General features: G+C 42.0%; 1 protein-coding gene across 8 annotated transcripts in view; it reads left to right on the forward strand.

The window, feature by feature from the left end:
- kdm2bb (lysine (K)-specific demethylase 2Bb) overlaps positions 1-24,932 on the forward strand; it is a 251,822-nt gene that overhangs the window by 206,831 nt on the left and 20,059 nt on the right. For 6 of the 8 annotated variants that reach the window (XM_070887826.1, XM_070887821.1, XM_070887820.1 and 3 more), the window contains 5 exons: positions 6,764-6,922; positions 10,107-10,193; positions 19,148-19,420; positions 21,001-21,039; positions 23,467-24,146. In XM_070887826.1, the coding sequence (XP_070743927.1) occupies positions 6,764-6,922; positions 10,107-10,193; positions 19,148-19,420; positions 21,001-21,039; positions 23,467-24,146 (1,238 nt within the window). The remainder of the gene's footprint in view (positions 1-6,763; positions 6,923-10,106; positions 10,194-19,147; positions 19,421-21,000; positions 21,040-23,466; positions 24,147-24,932) is intronic. The other 2 variants (XM_070887822.1, XM_070887824.1) reach the window with 1 other exon arrangement.

The following is a 24,932-nucleotide window of genomic DNA, read 5'->3' on the forward strand; positions in this document are numbered from 1 at the left end:
CTCACCCCCCACCCCCCATCATCTTCTCTCCTCCCCACCCCCCATCATCTTCTCTCCTCCCCCCTCCCCAAAACCCCCATCATCTTCTCTCCTCCCCCCCCCCTCCCATCATCTTCTCTTCCCCTCTTCTCCCTGATGCTGCAGTAGGTGAGTAGAAAGAGTTTTTTATTTATTGTGATTTTAAATTTTTTTAAAAATTTATTTGGATTGATTTATTGGTTTATTTATCATTTATTATTGATGATGGCTCTTTATTTGTAAAAGTGTTTAGTGTTTGTTAACCCCCCCCCCCCTCGTTACCTACGCCTGATTTTCTAAGTGTAGGCAAGGTTTTTTTGAGCGTACAAAAATCTACACTTACTCCATTGTAGGTTAGTTTGGAGTAAGTGTTCACTGCCTAAACTTGCAAAACGGGCGTAAGTGGCCGGACACGCCCCATTTTGAAAAAAAAAATCGGTTCTAAAATGAAACTGTTCTGACTCACGAGAACTGGAGCAAACTAAAGGCCGAGAATTGCAATTTCTAAGATACTCCATTCTAAACTAGTTGCTCCAAAAAAATAGGAGCAACTCAGACCGAAAATAGGAGCAACTCAGGCCCATGGAAAATAGGTGCAGGAGCAGCCATTCGGCCCTTTGAGCCTGCACCGCCATTCAATATGATCATGGCTGATCATGCAACCTCAGAACCCCACCCCTGCCTTCTCTCCATACCCCCTGATCCCTTTAGCTATAAGGGCCACATCTAACTCCCTTTTGAATATATCCAACAACTTTGTGGCAGAGAATTCCACAGGTTCACAACTCTCTGGGTGCAAAGGTTTCTCCTCATCTCAGTCCTATATGGCTTACCCCTTATCTTTCGACTGTGACCCCTGGTTCTGGACTGCCCCATCATTGGGAAGATTCTACCTGCATCTAACCTGTCCAATCCCGTCAGAATTTTATATGTTTCTATTGTATTCCTAACACAGATGAAGCTGCACACCGGGAGGTTAAAGTAACAGTGACCTCAGAATTAATAAGACACTCCAGAGTGAGGAACAGACCTTAGAGTCTGGCTTATATACAGTGCTCCCAAGGGATACTGGGATCCCTTGGGACTTCAGGGGATGAGCTCCCTGGTGGCGGAACATGGGAGTGCATGCTTTACAGATACACATCATCACCCCCCCCCCCCCCCCCCCAAAGTCGAAGTGAAAACTATTTACAAGGTGAGGCGGTCGGGAGCCTTTCTTTCCCTGGTGGACCGCCTCGGTACAAATATCTGTTCTGGTGTGTTGGCTGTGCCCTCGCTGGGCTGGCGTGTTGTTGGCCCTGCAGGGCTGCAAGGTGAGTCTGGCCTTGCTGGGCTGTTGGGCGTGATGGGTTTGATTTCCTGGTCCGGCGTGGTGTCATTGATCCTTTGGGTGTGTTATGGGCTCGAAAAAGGTGGTGTCTGCTGTGGGTTGTTCAGGGCAGTCTGTGAACCTCGTTTGGTCCAGGTGCTTTTTGCACATTTGTCCATTGTCTAGTTTGACTACAAACACCCTATTCCCTTCTTTAGCTATCACCGTGCCCGCGATTCACTTGGGACCATGTCCATAGTTTAGCACATACACAGGGTCATTTAGATCAATTTCCCGTGACACAGTGGCACGATCATCGTTTACATTTTGTTGCTGCAGCCTGCTCTCTACCTGATCATGCAAGTTGGGATGAACCAGCGAGAGTCTGGTTTACTTGGGACAGGCGGATTTGGAGTGAGCCTTCTGTGACTCGTTTAAGGCTCTGTTTGATGGTTTGTACTGCCCGCTCTGCCTGCCCATTGGAGGCTGGTTTAAACGGGGCAGAGGTGACATGTTTGATCCCATTGCGGGTCTTTAAATTCGGCACTGGTGAAACATGGCCCGTTGTCACTGACCATTATGTCAGGCAGGCCGTGGGTGGCAAACATGGCCCTCAGGCTTTCAATGGTGGCGGTGGTGGTGCTTCCTGACATTATTTCACATTCAATCCATTTTGAAAAAGCATCCACCACCACCAGGAACATTTTACCGAGAAACGGGCCTGCATAGTCAACATGGAAATGTCCACCTATAATGCTAATCGTAAAATAGAATGGCCTACCCGTAGCCATGGAACTGGACACTGGTGCTAGCCAATCCATTATGAGTAAAAATATGTTTGCGAGACTGTGGTGCAACAAGGCATTCAGACCAGCCCTGAGCCCCATCCACACAAAACTGAGAACGTACACCAAAGAGCTTATCACTGTCCTGGGCAGCGCCATGGTCAAGGTCACCTACGAGGGCACGGTGCACGAACTGCCACTCTGGATTGTCCCGGGCGATGGCCCCACACTGTAATGTCCTTATTCACACGAGGCACATTCTGCAGACAAGGTCACTCTGCCGAGCTGATCCAGTCTTTCCTCATATGTCAGTCCTGCCATCCTGGGAATCAGTCTGGTGAACCTTCGCTGCACTCTCTCAATAGCAAACAAGTCCTTCCTCAGATTAGGAGACCAAAACTGCACACAATATTCAAGGTGTGGCCTCACCAAGGTCCTGTACAATTGCAGCAAGACCTCCCTGCTCCTATACTCAAATCCCCTCGCTATGAAGGCCAGCATGCCATTTGCTTTCTTTACTGCCTGTTGTATCTGCATGCCAAACTTCAATGACTGATGTACCATGACACCCATGTCTCTTTGCTTCTAATCAGTTCTTGTTTTCATGCACCTTTCCCAGAAAATACATTTTCAAGTGTCCATTATTACCTGATCAAACGTTTGGAATGGAATTCTGACTGAATGCTTTGAGAAATAGTGGTAGCTAATCCAATTGAGAGAGCTGCTCCACTGTAATTATAGTGTAATCGCAGCAATTCCAACATTTGCAGGGCTATGGAGAAAAAGCAGGGAAGTGGGACTAATTGGATCGATCTTACAAAGAGCTTGCTCGGGCACAATGGACCAAATGGCCACCTCCTGTGCTGTATGATTCTATGTTGAAGAAATTATTATAACTTGTGATTTGGACTGTTTGTTGACTGAAGGCAGCCAACATCAGTGGGCCCACACCTCTTATTGTTCATGAAGTGTGGGCCCACTAATTTAAGTTATGCATGCAATAAATGGGATGTTGCTTGCCTCAGAGTTTACAGTGTACCCTATTACTGCTGGGCTATTTTGGAAATACACAGGATGCCTACTGTATACTCCTGATCGCTCTGATTGGCGAAAAAACACTATGCTGCCAGACCACATATTTCAGGCTAAATTACAAATTGTTAATTATGGGAAAAAAATATACACAGAAGCAATATAAATCAGCAGGTAAAATAGTGATATCGTACTTCAATCTCAGATACTTTTGCCTGTTTCCTGACACTAAATTTACAAAAGCATTAACTTGTTACACCATCTCTTCCCAAGAACACGCTTCTTGTGGGGAAGGTGCTTGGAAGGGACAATTCTTCTTTCTCTCCAGTCCTGCAGAAACACCTGCAAAGCGGCACCTGTCAAGAGCGGTTTTCTTGTAATGTTCACCAGCCATCTGTACCTTTTGTGCAGCAGAACTTTCTAGCCACCAACAAATGCTCAACTTCTTTTTAAATAGCAACTACTGCCCTTTAATATGTCTATCTGTGCACAATTTCACCATCCCTCAAAACTTAGCTCTAGCCATTAGGCCCAATGCAGGCTGAGAACTCACTGTGAATATGTAATGTGGCCAGCCTCATGAAATTGCATACGGTTGATCATGTGCCATCTTGGTAAGTGCAAAGTTCATTGAACTCTGATCCCACTGATTTTGCCCCGGGACTGGAACATATATCCTAATGTGCTTATCTTAATTTGTATTTGCTATGCTGTCATGCATTTACAGCACACGTGCACAACAAAGCCAGAAAGACTGTCCAATTCAGTAAATCTCTAATTGTTTAACCTGGGCATTAAATACAGTGTTCAGTGAATGGGAATTTGTGGTTGAATAGGGTAAATGAAATCAGTGTATGTACTGCCTTGCTGTACTGTTATTCACAACATAAATATGTATGGTGCACAACTGACAAATACTGCTGCTATTACATAGAAATATAGAAAATAGGTGCAGGAGTAGGCCATTCGGCCCTTCGAGCCTGCACCACCATTTAATATGATTATGGATGATCATGCAACTTCAGAACCCCACCCCTGCTTTCTATCCATACCCCTTGATTCCTTTAGCCGTAAGGGCCACATCTAACTCCCTTTTGAATATATCTAACGAACTGGCCTCAACAACTTTCTGTGGTAGAGAATTCCACAGCTTCACAATTCTCTGAGTGAAGAAGTTCCTCCTCATCTCGGTCCTAAATGGCTTACCCCTTATCCTTCGACTGTGACCCCTGGTTCTGGACTTCTCCAACATCGGGAACATTCTTCCTGCATCTAACCTGTCCAATCCTGTCAGAATTTTATATGTTTCTATGAGATACCCTCTCATTCTTCGAAATTCCAATGAATATAAGCCTAGTCGATCCAGTCTTTCTTCATATGTCAGTCCTGCCATCCCGGGAATCAGTCTGGTGAACCTTCGCTGCACTTCCTCAATAGCAAGAATGTCCTTTCTCAGATTAGGAGACAAAAACCCTATACAATATTCAAGGTGTGGCCTCACCAAGGCCCTGTACAACTGCAGTAAGACCTCCCTGCCCCTGTACTCAAATCCTCTCGCTATAAAGTCCAACATGCCATTTGCCGCCTTCACCACCTGCTGTACCTGCATGCCAACTTTCAATGACTGATGTATTATGACACCCAGGTCTCGTTGCACCTCCCGTTTTCCTAATCTGTCACCATTCAGATAATATTCTTCCTTCCTGTTTTTGCCACCAAAGTGGATAACCTCACATTTATCCACATTATACTACATCTGCCATGCATTTACCCACTCACCTAACCTGTCCAAGTCACCCTGCAGCCTCTTAGCATCCTCCTCACAGCACACGCTGCCACCCAGTTTAGTGTCATCTGCAAACTTGGCAATATTACATTCAATTCCTTCGTCTCAATCATTAATGTATATTGTAAATAGCTGGGGTCCTAGCACTGAACCTTGCGGTACCCCACGAGTCACTGCCTGCCATTCTGAAAAGGACTCGTTTATTCCTATTCTTTGCTTCCTGGCTGCCAACCAGTTCTCTATCCACGTCAGTACATAGCCCCCAATACCATGTGCTTTAATTTTGCACACTAATCTCTTGTGTGGGACTTTGTCAAAAGCCTTTTGAAAGTCCAAATATACCACATCCACTGGTTCTCCCTTGTCCACTCTACTAGTTACATCCTCAAAAAATTCTAGATTTGTCAAGCATGATTTCCCTTTCATAAATCCATGCTGACTTGGACCGATCCTGTCACTGCTTTCCAAATGCGCTGTTATTACATCTTTAATAATTGATTCCAGCATTTAATTTGAAAGTGCTTAGCAGCATTTAGTAACTAAGTCACAGCTACAAAGTTCTGTTATTTGATGTTTGAAGTTGTTTCAATACTCTGATTAAATATGTATTTGCTTGAAACAATCTTCCTGGTGTGTGCAGGAGACAGAGCAGCATTGCTGAGTAATCCCGGTGAAACTTTACTGCTTGTTTGTCAGTGAGAACATTCTGTCTCAAGATTGTTAAATAAGATTAATGTTCCTAATGCTATAACTATGTTGAATTCTTTGTGATGAAAAATGGTAGGAAATAGCATCAACACACACTCATGGATTTGGAAGCATTTCTAGTGCTGAAGATACATTTATAGATTACAGGTGCCTTTACTTTGCCCTTGCTTTGGCTCCTGTTTTAGGAGACCAGGCTCCTGCTCCTCTCGTACAACAACTACATGTATTATAAGATGCCTTTAACGCAGTAAATGTAACAAGGTACTTTGAGACAGAAACAGATGCAACAGGGAAGAACTCATGAAAGTGACTAATTTGTGGTCAAACAAGTAGATTTTGAGTTGGCTTTTGAAGGCAGAGAGATAGTTGGTGAGGTAGAGGGCCCAAATGGCCGAAGACTCTGCCATTGATAGTCGAATGGAGGTAGGAGGGAACGCAGAGTTGGAAATGTGACGGGAACATGCTAGCACAAAGGGCTGGAGGAGGTTGCAGAGGTAAGTTGGCGTGAACTCTTGGAGGGATTTGTAAGCGAGCAGGGATTTTGAATTCAGTGTGTTGGTAATGGGGAATCAGTGGAGGCTGACAAGTACAGGAGTGATAGGGGAGTGGGGTAGCATGGGGATCCGTTTGATGAGCAAGCCTAGGTTTGGGAAGCCAAGAAACTGTCGACCCATGTTTTTATGGCTAATTGAACCTCGTCTTGTTTCGAATTAAGAGGGCAGTGGAAAGAGGGAGCATCATGAGACTGCTTTTGCAGATCGGATTTTGCAGGAGGATTTATGTTTATTATTCAATCAGACAGTTGGCAAAATACATTTAGTACTGAGACATGGTTTTGTAAATTGGAAGGAAAAAATCAGCAATATCGGAATACAGTGGATGAAATAGAATTAGCACAGGGAGATTTTTAATAGGACCTTTGCATGATAGCAGATTCAAGATTCAGACATTGTGGAAAAGCAGTTAAAAAAAATAAATAAGTGTGTTGGGACACATACCCAGAATACTTGTACAAATCTACAGAGGTAATGCTTACATGGACTGGGAATAACTGTTGGTTATGATGGTGTGTGAAGTATTACAGATGGAGTATTTAAACCATTATGGTGTCTGTTCTCTTCACAGCCGGTCCTGCCACACACAGCAGTCTGTCTCATCTGTGGAGAAGCAGGAAAGGAGGACACTGTGGAAGAAGAGGAGGAAAAGTTCAATTTCATGCTGATGGAATGCTCAATTTGTAATGAAATCGTGCATCCTGGCTGCTTAAAGGTAAAGCAGTTAAAGGTAATTATTTTTCCCTTCATCTCATAAAATTGCTGACTCTTGCTGGTGTGCATTTCTTCATGTCTAAGCCTAGATAGTGAGGCCCAGTGGGCCATCAAATAGATTTAAAGGGAAATTGTAGGAAAGTGACTCAAAAATGATTCTGCATATTGTCATTAGTGTAAAATAAAAGTCCACAGATGTTTAAAATTAAAGTAAATCTCTTTCCAATATCACAATCACTGAAGTGGAAATGTTATTAGTAATTAGCCTGTAACTGTGATGAAACCTCAAATAACAACAACTTGCATTTATATAGCACATTTAATGTAGAAATATGTCTCAAAGGATTTCACACAGTCATAAGGGGAAACTATAGATACCATCTTCACATTGGTTATATTTTATGGATCTATTTTAAAGCAATGTTCGGATGTTGGTCTGTTCAGAACTGCGAGACTAAATGTTAAAATCTGCTTATCATAAATTCTATTGTCAGAAGGCTCTCGAGGATTACATTAATTTGTTAAATAAAAGCAATAAAACTGTTAACTTCAGTAAAACTGTGCAGACGGTCAGTTTATGACTGTACAGTTCAGAACTGCAGCCGAGTGGTGGGTGGCTAACGAGTCTCCATTAAGCCACGTTACATGAAATACAGGCAGGTAAATAGAATCCATTTGATGTCAAAGTTTTGGTTACCATTGTATTTTTGAGCACAGCTATAAATTACTCTGTTCAAATCTGAATACATCACATGTTCACAGCATTGAACTGAGATTAAGAGACTTCTCACTCTGCACTCGACCGTGGATATTATTTTCTGGATTAGGTCTAATGGGAATGATCTGAATCCTGTTTGTGATACTGACTCCCCCTTCCACCCCCTAAAGGCCCCAAGTTTCCACATGATTTGCTCCTGATTTTTAGGAGCAACTCGTGTAGAACGGAGTATCTTAGAAATCGGAATTCTCGTCATTTAGTTTGCTCCAGTTCTAGTCAGTTAGAACAGTTTCACTTCGGAACAGAATTTTTTTTTCTAAAGGGGGTGTGTCCGGCCACTTACGCCTGTTTTCAAAGTTTCGTCAGTGAAAACTTACTCCAAACTAACTTAGAATGGAGTAAGTGAAGATTTTTGTACGCTCGAAAAAACCTTGTCTACACTTTAGAAAATCAGGTGTAGGTTACAAATCAGGCATAGGGAATGGTGGGGGGGGGGTGTTTAAAGGGAAATTTACAAACATTAAACACTTCAGTTTTACAAATAAAGAGCCATCATCAATAATAAATGATAAATACATCAATAAATCAACCAAAAAAAATTAATAAGAAATAATTTTTTTTTAAATCAATAAATAAAACATTTTCTACTTACCGACTGCAGCACCGGGAGCCCTCCAACAGCGTGCTGGGATGTCCCCCTCAGTGTGTCTCTGTCAGTGTCTCTATCTCTCTGTCTGTGTGTCTCTCATTCTCTGTCTGTCAGTGTCTGTGTTTCTGACAGCGAGGGGAGGAGGGAGGGAGAAGGGGGAGGGATGGGGGAGAAGGGGGAGGGATGGGGGAGAAGGGAGAAGGAGATTGGGGGGGGCGGGGGGAAGGAGAAAGGGGGAGGGAGGCTGAACGGGCCGGGCCCGAGACTTCGGGCAGGGCCCGTCCCCAGCACCAGATTTACAGGTAGGTGGCGTTGGGTCGGGTCGGGTCGGCGGGGGGGTGGTGGGAGGGAGTTCGGTTCGGTTCGGGGGGAGGGAGAAGGTGGTCAGGTCGGGGGGGAGGGAGGTCAGGTCTGATCCAGTCCGGGGGCGGGGGGGGGGAGCGGGTGTCGGGTCCGGACCGGGGGCGGGTGTCAGGTCCGGTCCGGAGGCGGGGTGGGGGGGGAGCGGAGCGGGTGTCCGGTCCGGGGGCAGGTGTCGGGTCCGGTCCGGGAGTGGGGAGCGGGTGTCGGGTCCAGTCCGGCGGGGGGGGGGGGGGGGGGGGGGGGGTTGTCGGGTCGGGAGGAAGCAGGAGCTGGCCGTGGGAGGAGCCTTATTCACGCAGTCCCAGTGAGGCCATTCGGCCAGGGCTAGGGGCTACGTGCTTCGGGCCCCTCCTACACAGTTTCGGGCGCCTGGAGCTTACTGCACTTGCGTGCCCACTGTAGCACGCATGTGCAGAGGTCCCGGCACTGTTTTCGGTGCAGGGACCTGGCTCCGCCCCCTACAGCTCCTGCTGCGCTGCGCCGAGGGCCAGAGGACCTGCAGGTAGGTGGAGAATCTGGAGGTTTTTTTCGGCGCACTTTGTGGCACGAAAAACGGGCGTCCAGGTCGGGACTGCGCCGTTCTAGGCGTGGCTCGAAACTTGGGCCCAAAGAAATTAAGTCAAAGCTGATCAATAAAAGGCACTCTTGTGAAAAATTCTGTAACGGGTTTATGTATTGAAAGAAGTGAGGATTGAAGCACTCATTCTGTGTCTGTGAAGCACACTTGTTTTCTGTGTATCAAATAGTGAACATGATGACAGTAAAATTAACACTATATACAGCATCTCTTTAATTTGTACTAGTCCAGTGCCATAGCTAAAACCCAGTTTTCAACATAGCAGCTAAGGAACTAGGTTAAATGGATTGTACAGCTAACTAAATAAACTCTTCTGAGGCACTCAACTCATCGCTAGTTTCAATTATAATGCAATGGCCAGTTTTTTTTGGACTTGATCATGAAGTATCACCGCAATTTACAAAATGGTATCCTTCAATTTCACTATCGACACTTCACCACCATTTTAGTCCTTGTTGAAAATTATCCTGTGCCTTAAGCTTTAAAGGCAATCTACACTTTTGCCCTCTTCACCCTGCCCCTTCTGAAGGTAGGGACACATGCAGTTCCGTGTGCACCAGCAGCACAATGTTTACATGGCTGGTGACTGTGTAGTTCATGATTTTAAATATGTACTATTTTTGGAATATTTTATTTACAGTGCTATCATACTTAGAGTTTTGTCGATTGTGTTCTGACCTGCTTTTTCCTTCTCTATATCCCAAGTCCTTCAAGTCAGAAAATGTCAACCAGCTTAACTTTACCATATGTTGTATGCAGAATGATTTATCAATTGCTATTTGTATTTCTAATTTTGGTCAAAAATATTGTTCTGTTCCTTTGTGCTGCGAAGAATTGTCAATTATCAGAATGGGCTTTTATTAATAACGTTAATTTTTTGCACTTGTTACTAGGTACAGGATGGAGATGGAGTTGTCAATGAAGAGCTTCCAAACTGCTGGGAATGTCTAAAGTGCAATCATGAGGGAAAAACAGGGAAAGTAAGTCTAACTAGAGTTTCGTGTCTGGGCTGTAGTGGGATGGTCATTGTAGCCAGGTCCAACCCTGTCTTTGCGCCCTTCCAGCAGGAGTCACTAGATAACGATAAGAATTGGGAACTAAGGCTGGTTCTCCTCCCTCACTGTCCCTAACATTAAGACAAATCATAAAAGACTCCTCACCACATTGACAAGTTGGCTAACTCACCCAGACTAAGAATTAAACCTGGAACTTGATTGTTTCTTGATGACCTGGTGCAATACCATGTGGTTATATTTACCAGCAGGGCAATTGGAGGAGCACCATTTATTGGGAAATTCATTCCTACATTTTTTTGACAGGGTTTCATAATTTTTCTTTTCGAAGAATTTTTATTGTTTCAAAGGAGTCTCCATTGAATGTTGGTACAAAACAGCTGACTGCCTCAGTCAAATTCAATATGATATGGCTCAGCCAATCAATAAATTGTCTTTAAATGCTGTGGCAAGGTGTGGTTTATTCCATTCATGTATAGTCAAAGGTTGTTGACATTTAAATTAAACAGTATTTTCTATGTGCTATCTGGTGACTATTTTGCTGATGGTGTGCTGAATACGATTGTGTGTCCCGATGACTGTATAGTGATGTCATAATGCATTATGGAAAGCACAGTACGACAATGCTCCCTGGTGTTCAACAGTCAGTTCCCAATCTCAACTTGGCCACAAGGGTAGATGCCAAACAGCCACAGGAGATGAACAGATCTGCTTATTGGGCAGCCCGCACATGTGGACTTCACTGCTGTTCGTTCTGTGGTGAATAAAGGATCTGGAGCATGGTTTTATTCAAAAAAGTTCAGCTAAACTGTTCCTGTTCTACCGCACATCATCGTCCTCAGCCATGTGTGTCTAGCTCATGCACTCTGCATGCACTTGCTGTGTCAATCACTAGCCGACAGTATCGAACACAGAACATGGAATGGAATGTGTATGTTGAAGCTAATGGAATTTTTTGCCACAAAACACGGACTGGAATAGTCAAAGGTTCATTGCCAGAAGGCTGGGAACAGGTGGACTGTCCTTTATATTTGGCAAACCAAACCTCATAGGAAAGGGAAGAAAATATTTTGACAAGGGTAGATTTGTGGCTGAGATTTTAAAAATTAATGTGCAGTATTATCTTTTCGTTTGATGTGACTTAGAGTTTCTGAGTTGGTGGGGCTGACAAACCAGTAGATATATCCTTGACTGGGTTTTACAGTAATTACATAAACTAATTCTATTTTTAATTACATAAGAATCTGGGATTTTGGGGATCGCATACTTGATTCTATCCATTTTTCTGTCTTGCTTACAAATGGGCTGCTATTTCCTTAAATCAGGGCCATTATTTTACAGTGACCAAATAAATCAAGTTCCATTCTTATTGTAGGGGATTCTATTGGTAGTTTTGGGATTGTATTCTGCAATTCTGTCTTTTTTTTCAAAACTGCCAACCAGTGTCCTTGACCACATAAGAATCTGGGATTTTGGGGATCACATACTTGATTCTATCCATTTTTCTGTCTTGCTTACAAATGGGCTGCTATTTCCTTAAATCAGGGCCATTATTTTACAGTGACCAAATAAATCAAGTTCCATTCTTATTGTAGGGGATTCTATTGGTAGTTTTGGGATTGTATTCTGCAATTCTGTCTTTTTTTCAAAACTGCCAACCAGTGTCCTTGACCTCGACTTTAGCAAGGTGTTTGATGTCGTGCCTTGCAGCATGATGATAATGTGGTTATGGGGTTGTGAAATTGGGGGCATGCATTAGAAACTGACTAACTGGAAGAAGCAGAATAATTATAATGAGCTTTATTTGAGCTGAGAACTGATTTTAGTCGTGTCATTTCCCCACAAAATCAGTGCTCAGACCCCTACATGTTTTGAATTATATTTTCAAAATTTTCCATATCTTCTGAAGTCAGTAGATTTATTTAATTTTCAACTAATACAGTATAGGACAGTGCAGGACACATATGTCCCATGGTTCTCCTGAGTCCCAGCCTCATCTCCCAGGGTGACAAGAAATGGTATGAGTGGGATGCTAATCATAGGGAGCTGAAGAGGCTCAGTAATTGAATGAATTCATGTACTTTGTTGTCAGTAGAAGAGAGAAAGCATTTGAAGAGATTGTAGATGACTTCAAACACGTGCTTAAAATTTGAAACGGTGATTAATAAAACAGAATGTCCTCTTTCATTGCCCAGTAATATGGTGTCCAAATCCAAAAATATTGTGTTTCTCTGTATCAATGCTTTTTACATTGAAGACTCCACACTTATAGCATTGCCTTCAGTCCTGGCCATCATAGTTCCAGAGTAGAAGAATAAAGACAATTTACGGAATTTGGATTGCTGGGTTCACAGTAATCCAAATTGCATAAATTGTCCTTATTTATTCTACTCTGGAACTAGGATGGCCAGTACTGAAGGCAATCTGGAGTCTGTCTGATGGAACAAAAATTCATCAAAACAAAGAATGAAGGCGATATGCTTCAGTTTTGTATATATTATATATGTACACACATTCCACATTATCCACCTGTGAATTATTTGAATGACACAAGTTCACAGTTAAGGAACTAATATCTAAATGAAGGTTTAGAAGGAACTTCTTTCATTGGGTTGTTAATTTGTTGAAAACCTGGCACCTCATACAGGCCTGTGGATACTTATTTTTTAAAAGTTAGCAAATAGAACTTCAACTGTCAAGCATTGATTAATTGAATTAGCTGTTAGGAAATAAAGGAAAGTATCAAATCAAAGACCAACGCGTATAAGGTGGCCAAGGTTAGTGGGAAACGAGAGGATTGGGAAAATTTTAAGCAACAGCAAAGAATGACTAAAAAAGCAATAAAGAAAGGGAAGATAGATTACGAAGGTAAACTTGCGCAAAACATAAAAACAGATAGTAAAAGCTTTTACAGAAATATAAAACGGAAAAGAGTGACTAAAGTAAATGTTGGTCCCTTAGAAGATGAAAAGGGGGATTTAATAATGGGAAATGTGGAAATGGCTGAGAACTTAAACAATTATTTTGCTTCCATCTTCACAGTGGAAGACACAAAAACCATGCCAAAAATTGCTGGTCATAGGAATGTGGGAAGGGAGGACCTTGAGATGATCACTATTACTAGAGAGGTAGTGCTGGACAGACTAATGTGACTGAAGGTAGACAAGTCCCCTGGTCCTGATGAAATGCATCCCAGGGTATTAAAAGAGATGGCGGAAGTTATAGCAGATGCATTTGTTATAATCTACCAAAATTTTCTGGACTCTGGGGAGGTACCAGCGGATTGGAGAGCAGCTAATGTAACGCCTCTGTTTAAAAAAGGGGGCAGGCAAAAGGCAGGTAACTATAGGCCGGTTAGTTTAACATCTGTAGTGGGGGAAATGCTTGAATCTATCGTTAAGGAAGAAATAGCGGGACATCTGGATAGGAATAGTGCAATCAAGCAGACGCAGCATGGATTCATGAAAGGGAAATCATGTTTAACTAACTTACTGGAATTCTTTGAGGATATAACGAGCATGGTGGATAGAGGTGTACCGATGGATGTGGTGTATTTAGATTTCCAAAAGGCATTTGATAAGGTGCCACACAAAAGGTTACTGCAGAAGATAAAGGTACACGGAGTCAGAGGAAATATATTAGCATGGATAGAGAATTGGCTGGCGAACAGAAAGCAGAGAGTCGGGATAAATGGGTCCTTTTCCGGTTGGAAATCAGTGGTTAGTGGTGTGCCACAGGGATCAGTACTGGGACCACAACTGTTTACAATATACATAGATGACCTAGAAGATGGGACAGAGTGTAGTGCAACAAAATTTGCAGATGACACTAAGATTAGTGGGAAAGCGGGTTGTGTAGAGGACTCAGAGAGGCTGCAAGGAGATTTGGATAGGTTAAGCGAATGGGCTAAGGTTTGGCAGATGGAATACAATGTCGGAAGGTGTGAGGTCATCCACCTTGGGGAAAAAAACAGTAAAAGGGAATATTATTTGAATGGGGAGAAATTACAACATGCTGTGGTGCAGAGGGACCTTGGGGTCCTTGTGCATGAAACTCTTTTGAGTTTCCTTGTGCATGAATCCCAAAAGGTTAGTTTGCAGGTGCAGTAGGTAATCAGGAAGGCAAATGGAATGTTGGCCTTCATTGCGAAAGGGATGGAGTACAAAAGCAGGGAGGTGTTGCTGCAACTGTATAAGGTATTGGTAAGGCCGCACCTGGAGTACTGCATGTAGTTTTGGTCACCTTACTTAAGGAAGAATATACTAGCTTTGGAAGGGGTACAGAGACGATTCACTAGGCTGATTCGAGAAATGAGGGGGTTACCTTATGATGATAGATTGAGTAGACTGGGTCTTTACTCGTTGAAGTTCAGAAGGATGAGGGGTGATCTTATAGAAACATTTAAAATCATGAAAGGGATAGACAAGATAGAGGCAGAGAGGTTGTTTCCATTGGTGGGGGAGACTAGAACTAGGGGGCACAGCCTCAAAATACGGAGGAGCCAATTTAAAACCGAGTTGAGAAAGAATTTCTTCTCCCAGAGGGTTGTGAATCTGTGGAATTCTCTGCCCAAGGAAGCAGTTGAGGCTGGCTCATTGAATGTTTTCAAGTCAAAGATAGATAGATTTTTAAGCAATAAGGGAATTAAGGGTTACGGGCAGAGGGCGGGTAAGTGGAGCTGAGTCCACGACCAGATCAGCCATGATCTTATTGAATGGCGGAGCAGGCTCGAGGAGCTAGATGGCCTACTCCTGTTCCTAATTCTTCTGTTCTTATGTTAGTCTTTCTTATTTAGTGCTAAATTTCTTTCTCTTATCCTGCCATTTTGTATTTCATCTCTTTTTTTTAAGGCCCCCATGCTGTGTACCATTATTAACAAACGGGTAACTTCTAAGAACTGTGATAATGCCGATATTGGCCCAGCCGCCATAAGGTCAATCCGATCAGCAAGGACTGATTCAGTCTTTAGATTCACCCCCACTCCCTTTTCCATGTATTGCGAAAGCCCCTATTCACTGAAATTAGGAATTTGCTAAGTGAATGCATTTCAGCAATTCCACGGCATTTTATACCCATTGTAGCAATGTACTGTGCCATTGAGCAAGTAAGACGATCTGGAGTGAATCTAGGAAAGGTGGTGGGCATTCTGATAGCTTGAATAAGTTATTCAGCTGAGAAGATAAAGAAAGAAACTGCAGAATCAGTTTATAACTGGAACAATTACAGCTTCAACAGTCACACATTCTCCAATGGTACTGGCACCATTTAATGACTCTTTAGTTCTATGCAGTAACCAGCATGGAAATGTTTACATTTTGTAAGGACACGTTTGCAGTCACTAGCCATGTTGTAATTTTGACAGACTCTGTCTTTTTACTGCAGGCCAGGCAGAGGGAATGGGCTGTTGTTTGATTTATTATTTGATTTGACCACTTCACGTATTTTTGGTTGATTCCTCAATAGCATGTTAGAATGATTATCAAGACCTATTGAGTTTAGTAAACTAGAAAACTACAATGCGGTATATTGATGATCCAGATAATGCTATATACTGATGAATCTTCTTCGCTGAAACATAACAGACAGTATACCTACATGCTTTTCGCAAGTAAAGAATAAACGAATTCTAAAAGAACGAACAAGATGATAATAGAACTACATGGCAAGGATCTGATTGTAATATCATTTTTTTGATAATACATAATGTCAGTTTAGGTGATTCCTTCTGGGTTATTGCCAGTTTTACATTTTACAAAAAATTTTTGTTGATTTATTGATGTGTGTGTCTAAAATGTTAATTGGCTGAAAAATTGATGAATCTAGTTTAGAGCTAAGCCAGTAGCAGTGTAGGACAGTCCTTTACACATACCATTCTTCACAGTCCACAGCTTAGTTCATCTATGATTTATTCTGTTTCCACCAAACTGGCCCATGTGTTGATGATGTTGAAACTGAGCACCTATAAATTTGACAGTGACATTGATATGATCAAACAAACTGAGAAATATATTTGTACATCTTCATTTCATTAGCTGGGTAGTTGATATACATTTTTTGAAAAAAAAGGTAATTATGGTAAAAGATGCATTACTCCGCACAAATAGTAAATGTACATTTAACCAGGATTAACTTACTAAATCATTGTCTCTCTTTATAAATGATTGCTGACAAGTGTTAACTATTCTGACCTTTGGAGTTTGGTATAGATTATAAATTAAATGTAAACATCACACAAATGGGCATTGTAATAAAGTTATTTGCTCTGTAGCAATTTGTGTCTGATATCTGAAGTTAAATGCTGTATTCGTTGACGCTGAGCGCACTCAAGTGAGATTTGATTAGGCTGTGCGTGACAGATTGCATCCTGAATAATTTATTCCACCCAGATTTTAGCATTTGAAAAATCTAATATAAGAGTGTATAGTGTGTGTTTCTTTTTCAGGGTCTATTTTTCCTCGTTTTTCATTTCCTGCAGCCTCTCGGGCCAAGCAGCATGTGTGGCTGAGAGGATGAGTGAACCACTCCCCACGGCCACCATGTGGCATGCAAGAGCAGTCAGGGAACTACGTTCTCTTTGCTCCTTGCCTTCCCACAGTGGCACAGCTGAGATCAGGATCTCACCAGAGTGGGATTTAAGCCAGTGTACCATAACTCAGTGGGGCATGCATTAATGTTTATGGTAGATATTTAACACGAGACTTATCTGGCTGATCAGATTAGTATAGAAAGCTTTTAATTAGTGTACAAGTATTAAATCATTCTGATTATTAAATCATAGAATGATACAGCACAGAAAGAGGCCGTTCAGTCCATCGTGCCTGTGCCAGCTCTTAGAAAGAGCTATCCAATTGAAAGGGAAAAATTTGCTGGGCTATGGGGAAGTTTCCCTACCACTGACGTAAGGCTGACTGACCTGTAGTTGCCAGGTTTATTCCCCTCCCTTTTTTTGAACAGTGATGTAGTCCTCTGGCACTGCTTATCTATCTAAGGAGGATTGGAAGATTGTGGTCAGAGCATCCGCTATCTCCACCCTTACTTCCCTCAGCAACCTAGGATGCATCCCATCCAATCTGGGTGATTTTTCTATTTTGAGCACTGCCATCCTTTTAAGTACCTCCTCTTTGCTTTTATCCTATCCAATTTCTTGACTACCTCCTCCTCTACCTCAGCCATGTCCTCTGCCCCAATAAGATCTCCTATTATGTTTATAAAATACTTTTGGGTTCCATTTTATATTACCCGCTAATCTATTCTCATACACTCATTTTCTCTGCCCTCTTTATTTCCTTTTTCAATTCTTCTGAGTACTTTTTGTATTCAACTTGGTTCTCTATTCTCAGCCTGACATTTATCACAATCTTCCTCTTTCTGTTTCATTATAATTTCTACATCTTTAGTCCTTCCTTTTCCCCTCATGTGAACGTGTCTAGTCTGTACCCAAACTATTTTTTCTTTGAAGGCCTCCCTTTGCTCATTTACTGCTTTACCTGTCAATTTTTGAGACTAATCCCCTTTTCTGAGGCACTGGGACCAGTTCTGGGAAAGGAGGCCGCTGAAATTAGCCACCCTCCAGTTGAGTATTTTCACTTTTGATTACTCATTGTCTTTTTCCATAACTACTCTAAACCTAATTATATTGTGATCACTCTTTCCCAAATGCTCTCCCACTGAAACATGTTACACTTGCCCCACTTCGTTCCCCAGAATCAGATCCTGCTTCCTTTCTCGTTGGCCTGGAAGCATACTGAATGTTTTCTTGTACACATTTCAGGAATTCCTCCCAGCCTGTGCCCTTTACAGTGTTATTTTCACAGTCTATATTAGGCTAATTGATAGTTCTTGCATCCTTCTGCAATTTGCCTGCATTTGCTTCTCTGTCTCCTTCCCACTATTTGGAGGCCTATAGTGTACATCCAGTAGCATAGCAACTCCTCTATTGTTCCTTAATTCTAACCAAACAGATTCTGTCTTTGAATCCTCAAGTACATCATCCCTTTCCAGTTCTATAACAGTATCTTTGACCAATACTGTCACACCCCTCCTTTTTTCCCTTCCCTATCTTTCCTGAATACCTTGCAGCCAGGAATATTAATTTCCCAATTCCATGTGGTAATTTTTGCCTGCAGTTCACCAACCTAATTTACCACGCTCCGTTCATTTACGCACATGTAGTCAAACCATCCTAGCCTGCCTCATGTTTCCCTCCTGTCTGATCCTCCTTATTTCTGAACTACTCATTACTCTAATGCTGTCGGTCTCTCCCAGTCCTCTGTACATCTTGCTTCTCCTCTATCATGCTTCATCCAGGTGCCCCTTCCTCTGCCAAATTAGTTTAAACCCTCCCCACCTGGGACATTGGTCCCAGCCCTGTTGAAGTGTAACCCGTCCATCTTGCACAGGTCCCTCCTTCTCCAAAACTGGTCCCAGTGCCTCAGGAATCTGAAGCCCTCGCTCCTGCACCATTTCTCCAGCCAAACAATAACTTGCCTTCTCTTACTGCTCCTATACTCACTAGCACGTGGCACTGGGAGTAATCCAGAGATTACCACCTTTGAGGTCTTGCTCTTTAACTTCCTCTCTCGCTCCTGAAACTCTGACTGCAGGACCTCAACCCATTTCCTTCCTATGTCATTGGTTCTAACATGGACCATGACTTCTGACTGTTCCCTTTTGCCCGCAGAATGTTCTACACCCGTTCTGTGATATGTATTACGTATCACTGTACTTGTATTGATGAGTATGTACACATACTCATGGATATAAGTACAGTGATGGTTTTAAGATATTACATTCTGATATCTAATATTTGTGATTTTAGAATGTAGGCAGAGTAATAGAGAATAAGCCTATTAACCATTAACATTACAATAATGCCGAAAGACATGAGGTATAAAGTTGTATCTGTGTTTTTCCCCCTTCTGGTCTATAAGCAGAAAAGAGGGCCAGGGTTTAAGTATGCCTCCAACCTCCCAGGTTCGTTGCTGAAGGAGCAGAGGCAGAACAGAGAACACAAGGACCCCACAGAGACAACTAAGAAAAAGGGAGACCGAGAGGAAAATTCCAAACGGAGATCAGAGGAACATTCCAAGAAAAGATCCGATGACTCTGTTCCAAGAAGGAAATCTGAGGACGGGCTTGTGAAGCGAAAGCGGAGAATGGTTGATCGAACATCTGAGCCAGTTGCCAGAAAAAAGGTGCAACTTAAAAAAACTCAGCAATTGATGATAAAGGAAATTCATAGAAAGGGGTTTTAATTAATGTGCCATTATTAAATAATACTCATAGATTTAAGTACAGTGATATTTTTAAAGATTGCATCTGATAAGATGATTAATTTTAGGGTTTACTTTATTGTTGGAAAAATTCAGAACCTTATCAAATAATTATTATTATTTGCAAAAATCTGATAAAGCTTTTCAATGAATAGTGCAGTGATATATGGGTCAATAGGATCACCATTGATGAATTCTTGCTTTCCACATTCACTGCTCCTCTATCCAACCCCTTACCATCCATTGCATGTTCACCAGCTCCAATAATTGGCAAAAATGGACTCGGATTGCATAGCCTGCATTATGGCCATGATTATCAGTCTAAATAGTGTATGATGTTCTTTCTTTGCTTTGACAGCATTTACCTTGAGGTTTGCCATTCTAAAAGTGACACCACGTGGCACCAAACATGGGATTCACTGCTCCCATTTCCATGGCTGATCTCAAATCCTCTTTTTGACCCCAATTTATCCATTGCGTTTCTGTGAATTTCCAAAGCCTGTGCTCCACTTTTTAACCCTTTACAATTGGTCCTTACAAGTGTTCAATTTTTTTTTACACTTTGTCTGTTTATAGTCATTTTAGTGACGCACGAGAGCTAATCTTAAAGTGTGACTCCTTATATTGTGCAGTATGGACAAAATATAGTCAGTTGACTCATTATTCTGCCTCAGTTTCCAAGATACATTTGAGTAATATGATATATATGTTAATTAGGGGAGGCATCACAGCTGAACCTAATTCTGTTGTCCCTTGACAACCACACCACGCACTTGTAGCGATCAGGAGAGTAGACATTCTGATTTTCCTCTGCCTCGCCTAGCAGCACTGAAGCCAATTGTAATTCTCCTACTGCTGCACCAGCTAACTCAGCATAAACCAAAGACTGAACCTTGGACTTTACTGCTCTGTATGGCTCAGCTAATCACTTGATAAACTTGCTGAGCAATCGGGGAAGCCAAGAAATGTAACATCGAGTAAGTGATGGCAAGAGAAGTCCAGTTGGTTGTGGAGCTTCCTAAATTATGCTATTTGAAGTCTTATTTTACACCAAAAATTGGTATATGGAGAAACACCCTCTCTTTAAAAATAATGCCCATTCAGTAATGTATGATTTATGATTAGATTTTAAATTAACATAAGCAAAGTACATCGCAGTGATTGTACTCCAATCATTTAATTGCTATTTTACCAAATATTCAGTTGACTCTATAATTACCAATATTGTAAAACCTATTATTAAGTAGTCATTCTGCAGAATATCCACATCATGAGTTACTGAACAAGCGCTGACCATGTTGGCAGGGAAGCCGAGTAACTGAAAGACATTTCACTCTGATTTATATGAATGGTTGAAATGCAGAGAGCTGACATGAACAGATATATGTTTTTAGAAAAAGAACTTTAGCACATATTTCTTGCCAAGGAAATTGTGTTATTCTGGGTGATAGAATCAGAATGACCTTTGCTGTGATGCTGACTCAGTCTGTCTTTTGTTGCAGTTTAAGATTGGAAAGGAAGAGAAGCTGTTGAGGAAAAAGGTATTTGTTTGTATTTCAAAACTGTCGACCACGGCAACACTTGTTTTCCGTTCTCAAATTTCAAAGCTTTTTAAAAATTGGCTACTTTGTTCTGAGACATTATAAATTAGTGTATCTCCTCTGGCGTTGCTCAGTGCTGGGCTGGAGCTTGCGATGGAGCTGCTGATGTTCATTGTGATGGATGCAAATCCCTATATCATCCATTGGATTCCTCAATGTTAGCTCGAATTCCCAACCACCAACGCTCTTTAAGTATCTCATCCCTTAGCCATTTTTCATGTGTAATCCTGGACATTGAATGTTGACTGGCTATTTGACTGTGCCAAAGCCAAATCTTGTCCTCATCGAATGACGACACACAGCCGGATTTCAGTGGGGCAGTCGAAATAAATTACGTGCTCCTGATCAATTTTTTTCTTCTTCCCTACACTTTGGGCCCTAAGCTGTTGAATGTTAAGGGAGTCGAGGGAGCGGGCGGGGAAGTGGCGTTGAGGCCAAGATCAGATCATCCATGATCTTAATGAATGGCGGAGCAGGCTTGGTGGGGGCGGGGGCAAATGGTCTACCCTTGCTCCTATTTCTTCTGTTCTTCTGTTCTAAGCTCAATTGTAGAGCTGCACCTCCTCCCCTGCTTTGCTGTGATCAGATGAATCTGTATAGATCAGGGATGAAACCTGGGATTTCTATGCTTTCTAAGGCTCATTTACCACACCATGCAATGCCTTTACCCACTGAGCCAGGGAGGAGCATTTCATTTATCTTGTATTTAATAATTTACAGATTTTTTACACCAGTTCTTTGCTTCTTCAAAAGGAATTGTGCAGAAAGCTGACTGCGGCATTTGATTTAGCGTGCCTTTTACAAAAAAAATTCTTGGGATGTGGCCAATATCAGCAAGGCAGCATTTACAGCCTATCCCTTGTTCTGAGAATCACCATGTAGTCACGTAGGCCTTGTGGCAGGTGCCCTGCCCAGAAGGACATCAGTGTTATTTTTTAACAACAGTTCAGCAGCTTTCATGTCATTTTTTTTGGTGCTAGCCTCTGCATTACCAGATTTGCTGAATTAAATTTCACGACTTGCCTTGGTGGGATTTGAACTCACGACCTATACTCACGATCATAACCATTAGGTTACAATATCTTCCCTTTTGCCATCTTTTAAACCAGCACTTCACCGTATCTGTTTCTGTTTATGCTGGGATAAGAATTTGTCTTGGGCGTTAGCACAAAGCGAGCATTATTGCATTGGCTGCTGCTTTACATCCCAGCTGATACTCGGTTCCAGGTGCAGATGTACAGCAGGAGTTGATACAGTACCATACATTTTGCGCAACCGCCCCCAAGGTGAATTTTTACCGCATTACATTTATCACATTAACTGCTTGTGATGAGATCAGCAATTTCAAAAAATTGTTCAGAATGTCTGCCTAATTTTATATTATTGTGTGGGGGATACAATAACAGGGAGGATATAAAATAGTCAAAAGCTTCCACAATTACTTTTATTCGAGAAAATCTGCAAATATTTTAAAAGTAACTTTTTGCCAGACCCCTCACTGCCTTTTGCATTTCTGGAAGTTTCTATAAATGTATAGCCCATACTAGTTCGTGCTGCTGTTGTAATTATTTTCTTTTGAATTTCAAGTGACTCAGGCGCTCTGCTGTTTTTAGCAATGTTACTGTATGTGCTCTGCACTGGGCACAGCAGGGCTCACCAATCAGTTTCTTTTCATTTGCAGATTTGATTATTAAGATTATTTAAACCAAACTAGGTTCTTGAGGTGATAAAATATACAACATAATGTATCTAATAGCTCATTTAAGACATCCTTCAAGTAAACCATTAATTAATTTGTCTGTGGTGGTTTACTGGTGCGGTTCTATTTTGGATCACATTCAGCTGCTGCTCCGCAGGGTCTTCCACTTCTGGAGCATTTAACAAATTGTGTTTCTTATTGATTGCCCCATGGTAGATTATAAGTCTCACAGCAAGTGACCAGAATTCAATGACTGTTCATCAATCGTATTTTCACACATTTTATCTTTCTCCAGAAAGCAGCAGCTTAAACATTAAAGTATGTTGCCTTGCTGCAGGGTAACCTTTTGGAAATAGTTATTTTATGTGTCATATATTTCGTTCATAATTCATAATAACAATTGGTTTCATATAATGTCTTGGAGGGGAAGGGAAAGTATGCATTGAATAAGACTACGTATTTAATTCTCTACAGCAATCTTGTTGGCAAATTATCTCTGGTGTTCTGTTACTAGTTTCTCGGCTCTGGGTAACAGAATCATAATGTAACTCACATCACGGCCTGTTGGAGTTACTCTAGTGTCCTATCACTGTCCATACGTCTCTGCTCACTTCTTGAAATGTTAAGCATATTGAGATTGTAATGCACTTTATTTTTCTGTTCAATAGAAAAGATTCTTGCATCCAAATGAAGACCGCCCGCCAACTATCAAATCATTGCTAAGTATCAAACAGGAGCCTGAGGATGATCCACCGGAGACACCTCAGAAAACAAAGGAGAGTGACCAGTCTCGGTCAAGCTCGCCAAGAGCTGGTCCCAGCACAGAGAGTGCAGAGACGAAGGAAAAGAAAAGCGAGAGATTTAAAGAGAAACGCAAGAAGCGATTGCACAATAAAGAACTTAGTAAAGAGCTAAGCAAAGAACTCAATCAGGAGATTCATAAAACTGAGACCAGCCTGGCAAATGAGAATCACCAACCTATTAAATCTGAAGGAGATAGTGAAAAAGTAGAGAAGCCTAAACGATTGCTGGCAAGCAGTGAAAAACTGCACAGGTTAAGCAAAGGATTAAATGGAACTCCCAGGCTTAGATACCAGCTGACCACGAGCTTGAGGCGGGCTCCCAGGGTTATCACTCGACCACCACCCTCTGTGTCCCCGACTAAATCCATTCAAATGGAGCGACATGTGGTGCGGCCTCCGCCTGTCAGCCCACCCCCGGACTCTCTGCCCCTCGATGATGGCGAGGACCATGTGATGCAAAGGGAAGTGTGGATGGCTGTGTTTGGCTATCTCAGTCGCAAAGATTTATGCGTTTGCATGAGGGTCTGTAAAACCTGGAACAGATGGTAAGTTTTTATTTCCTATTGTCCTGAAGTGGGGGGCGAATTAACCCTTTGTGAAAAAATTAAAACTTCTTTCTCTGTGTCTCATTGTAAAATAAACTTAGCATTTCAATGGGTTTGCAATGTGTATCGATGTATAAAATATCCAACGCTCTCACTGTTTTCAGTAGCCTGTCTCGTCAGTACTGATTCAATAATAGTTCAAGTGGGCACACTTTCATCTCTCCCCTGCTATATTGAATTTTGGGCGAACTAATCATAGACTGAAGGCAGGCTGGTAATATACCAGTGCTCGGCATAATCACAGTGCTCAGATTTCTCACAGTTACTGATCTCAGTCAGGTTGTTGGAGTAGCCAAGTGAAGGTGATACTTTCACCAGAGGGAGGGAAGATCAGGAGTCCATGTTAACCTGTGGTACAGTTACAAACATCATTACAGTGTTACATTGGCTTTTTATGAATGGGGATAAGTGGAAGTGACTAACTTCACCTGTTACAATTACTATTGATCGACGGGCAGTGAAATGCACAGCACTGAGAAAAGATGCCTTAATATTTGGGGAACAGATCATTCTGCTTTAAAAGTTAACCCACCTTTTCTCTTTTCGGCTTCTCGGGCAGCTGCTGTGTTTTCCAGCATCTTCTGTTTTTATTTCAGTTTGCACCATTTGCCGGTTTTCCTTTTTGCCTTCACACAGAGAATTGTGCCTTGAATTTTGAACTATCACTTTCACATGCATAGTGTGCCTGCTGAGCCAGTCATGCTGCAAACTCCTTTTTAATTAATA

This window comes from Pristiophorus japonicus, chromosome 8 (assembly GCF_044704955.1).
Source record: "Pristiophorus japonicus isolate sPriJap1 chromosome 8, sPriJap1.hap1, whole genome shotgun sequence".
NCBI lineage: Eukaryota > Metazoa > Chordata > Chondrichthyes > Pristiophoridae > Pristiophorus > Pristiophorus japonicus.